The 4,692-nt window shown below is 47.3% G+C and overlaps 1 protein-coding gene across 1 annotated transcript; it reads left to right on the top strand.

Annotated features, from left to right (window-relative positions):
* Positions 1-657: 657 nt before the first annotated feature.
* Positions 658-4,426, top strand: LOC104520786 (voltage-dependent L-type calcium channel subunit alpha-1D-like; the record flags this gene model as incomplete). The annotated part of the gene is made up of 4 exons (XM_010162584.1): positions 658-749; positions 1,532-1,697; positions 2,592-2,719; positions 4,330-4,426. Coding segments are annotated over 4 exons (483 nt in total), but the record flags the coding sequence as incomplete, so codon positions are not given.
* Between the last annotated feature and the right edge of the window lie 266 nt (positions 4,427-4,692).

Below are 4,692 nucleotides of genomic sequence, written 5' to 3' on the forward strand. Positions count from 1 at the left end.
TGTGTGTGTGTCCAGTTGGTGCAGCAACAGTCAGTTGGGTATGGAAAGAAGCTGTAAACCTGCCTTGTCTGGGCAAATCTAGTCATCATCTTCACACTGCTTCATTCTGAGGAGGGGACTGAAACACCTGCTGATGACAAGCATGGCTACTAGAAGGGCAAGCATTTGGATGATCTCCAGATCCAAGGCAATGTACTTTACATTGTTTTGGGAAGATCCAAGGCACCCCACAGAGTTGGAAGCTCAAGGCTTTGCAGCTGCTGGTCTTTTGCTATTATTTCCTCCTGGTGAAGACAGATAAGCAATGAAGGAAGGAGCCTTTTCTTCTGTGTTATTGATTTCTTTCAGCTGGACCACCTCCCCATATGAGTGCCTGTTAACATAAGGCCCCATATCACATAGTCCCAGTGTATGAAATAAGGAAGGATGTCTTGTTTTTACAAAAGATGCCTCTTGTTACAAAATGAGTGTTTCTCTGGTGATAAAGCACAAGCAAGGGGAGCAACAGCAAATATGAAACACCTGTGGAAACAATTTTTTTAAGAGAAGAGCAGATTGTGTTCAATATCAGAGTCAGGGTGAGGGCAAAAGCTACAGGTGAGAAGATGTTTGGGGATTTTGGAGGGCTAACCTGAAAAGACCTCTGCTTTCTGCCAGGTGTTTGGTAAAATTGCGCTGAATGATACCACAGAAATCAACCGCAACAACAACTTCCAGACCTTCCCCCAGGCAGTGCTGCTGCTTTTCAGGTGGGTGTTTGACAGCTCTGGGAGCATGATTCCTCTGCTCTTGGACACAGCTTATCTCCTTCTACCGTGTCATGCTCATCAGGTGAGTAGAAGGATGTTGTCCCTTAATGAGGGAGCTTAGGAGTTACGTCAGATGAAACAACCAGTCCATTAAGCCTTGTACTCTGCCAGCCAACATTGGCCAACACTCAGCACTGGGGAGGGAGGCAAGTCCTCCTACTCAGAAGCAATGTAGCCAGTTTTCAGTGCTCTCAAATGTTGATCTGCATCACAAACTCCTCCTTTGGTTCAAATTGAGCTAGTATGACTTCCAGCTTATTTTAGCAAGGAAAGGGACATGAATTCCCACTCATGCTTTGGTATGGCCATGCCCAGCTCAGCCTAGCACATCATCCTTCAGCTGTGTGCCAGGGAGGGGTGCTGAAGGGGTGGGGAGTTGTCACAAATTCAACACTCTCCTCATTTTCAGAGTTTTTTTCATGCAATCCATAGCCATGTCACACATATCTCAATGACTGACTGGTTGGAGTATGAACAACCCCGTACCCAGACTAGCCAAAGTCAGTCAGGAACAACATGCTGATAACAGCAACAAAGTCACAAAGAAGAGCAGGGTAGGCCAGTGAATGTCAAAGCCTGATTATCAACCTAACTTGTTCTTAATTGACTTCAGTGGTAAAATTCCCATTAACATTAATGGGAGCAGGAATAGGTTGCTAATGTGCCAGTCCCTCTCACGTCGAAGGTCACCGCTGTCTTCCCTTGCCCTTTGCCATGCCCAGGTGTGCCACCGGTGAAGCCTGGCAGGAAATCATGCTGGCTTGTCTCCCAGACAAGAAGTGTGACCCAGAGTCGGAGCCAGCCAACTCCACTGAAGCTGATCACTCCTGTGGCAGCAGCTTTGCAGTCTTCTATTTCATCAGTTTCTACATGCTTTGTGCCTTCCTGGTGAGTCCACCCCAGCCACCAAAACCTGCCCTTTGTCACACCGAGCCCCTGTCTCCCCAGACATCAGCACTGCACAGCAGGAGAATGATCTCAAAGAGGGGAAATCTCCCCGTGGGGTCTTTCCCTTTCAGTGACAACACCCCCCTTGTCACTGCCCTTCCTGCCTCCCTCCAGCTCTGGGAGATGCTCTGCTTCCCACCCCAATCCTTTGGGCACAACAAAGGAGCGCTCTTCCCCCTTAATGAGAAACCCAAATTAGCGTGTTGTGGGCTGTGCTGAGGCTAGCAATGCCTCAGCCACACTTCCCACCTTCCCTCCTACCTTCCTTCTGGCTGCTGAAACAGGGTTTTTTTTTCCTCCCCTGCCAGCAGCAATGACTGTGAGAATACACATATCCCACTTGCATCTGCTGGGTGTTGGCAATGCGGCATTGCTCAGAGCGACAGCACATGCTCTGCAGCTGGCATCACCACACAAAGCTCTCCCAGCAAACAGCAGCAACGTTCTAAAAGTTTTGTTCTTGGGCCAGAAGAAAGGATTTTTTTATCTCAGCCCCATTGCCTATAGAGGATAAATCCCAGGTTCTTCCACCACTACCCTGTTCTTGTGGGCAAAGACACAGGTAAATAAAAAGCCATCACGGCATGGCTAAGCATTCAGCAAACTTGGGCCTCTTCCATTTAGAAGGGAAAAGAAAAATGTGACCAGCTGAGAATGTCCTACCTCTGGGATCTTCCCATTTAAACTGAGGGGCTGGCATGGGGGAACAGAGAATCCACCCCCAATGGCTTCCTAGTTTCATCAGTCCAAATCCAGATCTCCTTAAATGGAGAACCTAATAAAGTCTACTGTTACCTGCCTCATCCATCAAGTCATCTCTGTCCTTCTTTGCAGATCATCAATCTTTTTGTAGCTGTTATAATGGATAACTTTGATTACCTGACACGGGACTGGTCCATTTTAGGACCACACCACCTGGATGAGTTTAAAAGGATCTGGGCAGAGTATGATCCTGAAGCCAAGTAAGTAACCCAGCCTAGATAGCAGAGCTCCTCAGGAGAACAGGCCCATTATTTTCTGTTCTCTAGACCCAATGCTGTAAGTGCCATGTTCCTCTTGCAGGAACACTTTTTTTTTTTTTACCTGCAAAAATCCTAAAATAGATACTTCCACAAGGTATTGCTGGTGAATCTAAAAGCCAGCAGTGCAAGGACACACACAAAAATCTCAGCATTTAGGCCACACTGTTACCTCAGTCGATTTATTATCGTTTGTGTTTGGGATATTGAGCTGTGACTCTTCTCATTTGACTTTCTACTCACAGTAGAGCTGCTCAAATCTCTGTTGTGTCATATGTCATACAGGCCCATCACAATCTGGACCTTCACAGGGCTGCGTTACATTGTCCTCAGGGTTATTCACACTTGCAGGGATTTAAAGTTACACAAGAACAACTCACACAAAGGCTGAGCTGACATTCAGTATGATATGCTCAGTTTGACACATGCTTAGGCTTAAAGTGCATTTCGATCCCTGTGGCATTACAGTGCAGTTGACAGTTGTAATTGCAAAGCCCACTTTGTAATGCAAAAACCTTAGAAAGAGATCTTGGTGTAAACTAAAAGCAGATCTCTTCAGGAGACATAGTGTCAAGATTAATATGAGCTTGGGTTCTGCAATATGTGAGGCCACGTCACATTATCAGAGTGGCAGATAAATTTAAACTTTCTTCCCATGCATGGTGACTTCCCAGAGAGATTTTTAATGTACATGGGGGATAAGCACAGAATTCTAATAAATATCCTGTTTGTTAACAAAACAGATGCTACTATCTGTGCTTATCTGAAGGCAAGACTGAAGTGGATGGAGCCTTATAATAGATAGCTGCTCAGTCCAGATGACATTGTGTTCCTTCCCATTTATAAGTGGGAAGCTCTTTTTTTTTCCCTCTTCCCCATCCATGTCCCATGCTTGAAGCCCCACCTTTGACTCTGGTAGCTCTCCTTCCTCCAAGAGAGAATTCTTCTTTTGAGATGCCATTTAACTTAAGAACATTAAGTTCATTTAACATGAAGAACTTAAACCCAACTGCTTCTGTGGAGGAAGTTCAGCACTTTGTTTTGCAGTGGCTCCAGTGACAGCCCAAAGCCTAAACAAGTCTCAAAACACAAAGTCTTGGGGCTATTTATATGGGAGGTAAAGCACCAGGGGAAAAAGAGACCCTTTGTACCTCTGTGCCTGCTATAGCCCTATGACCAACAAGTAAATAAGCAGCTGTAAGTCTTGAGCAGGTCAGTGCTGGAGGGGACAATCCCAAATTGGCTCTTGGTGCACTGAGAAACCGCAGCATTCAAAACACTGAAGTCAATCCTCACAAGTATGGACTGGTGTGTGACTGACAGCTGGGTTTTCTGTACTCGTAGGAGTTAGATGAGTGCTGGGCAAATCCTGAGGCATTCACCAAGTGGAAGAGACCTGAAATAATACCTTAAGCTGTGCCCAGGCTACAGGGAGTGGCAGCGCGGGGCTGGAAGGATCTCACTGATGCTTCTAGCTGCATCCACTCTCTGTGGCCAGATCAGCAGGTTGCCCTGTGGTAAGGATGTGACCCTCACTGTGCTTTCCTCTTTAGGGGACGGATCAAACACTTGGATGTGGTGACCCTGCTCCGGCGGATTCAGCCCCCCCTGGGCTTTGGGAAGCTCTGCCCACACCGAGTGGCTTGCAAAGTAAGGCACGATGCGGCTCGGGGAAGGCTGAGGGTCACAGCAGCCAAATAGCCCACAGTGGTGTTTTCTAGCCAGAGGGAGGCCTTGGAGGGTCACCCACAGGTAGGCTGTCCACCAGTCAGAGACACCAGTGCACCACCAGCTCCCTCTCTAGCTGGGAGAGCGTCCGTGCTGACTACAGCTCTCACATACCGAGCGCTGAATCCACCATGCGCCGTGCTTGCAGTATTACATCATCGAGGGCACCCTCAGTCAGTTTGCAGAGG

This window comes from Antrostomus carolinensis, unplaced genomic scaffold, assembly GCF_000700745.2.
Source record: "Antrostomus carolinensis isolate BGI_N321 unplaced genomic scaffold, ASM70074v2 Scaffold51740, whole genome shotgun sequence".
NCBI classification, from domain to species: Eukaryota; Metazoa; Chordata; class Aves; order Caprimulgiformes; family Caprimulgidae; genus Antrostomus; species Antrostomus carolinensis.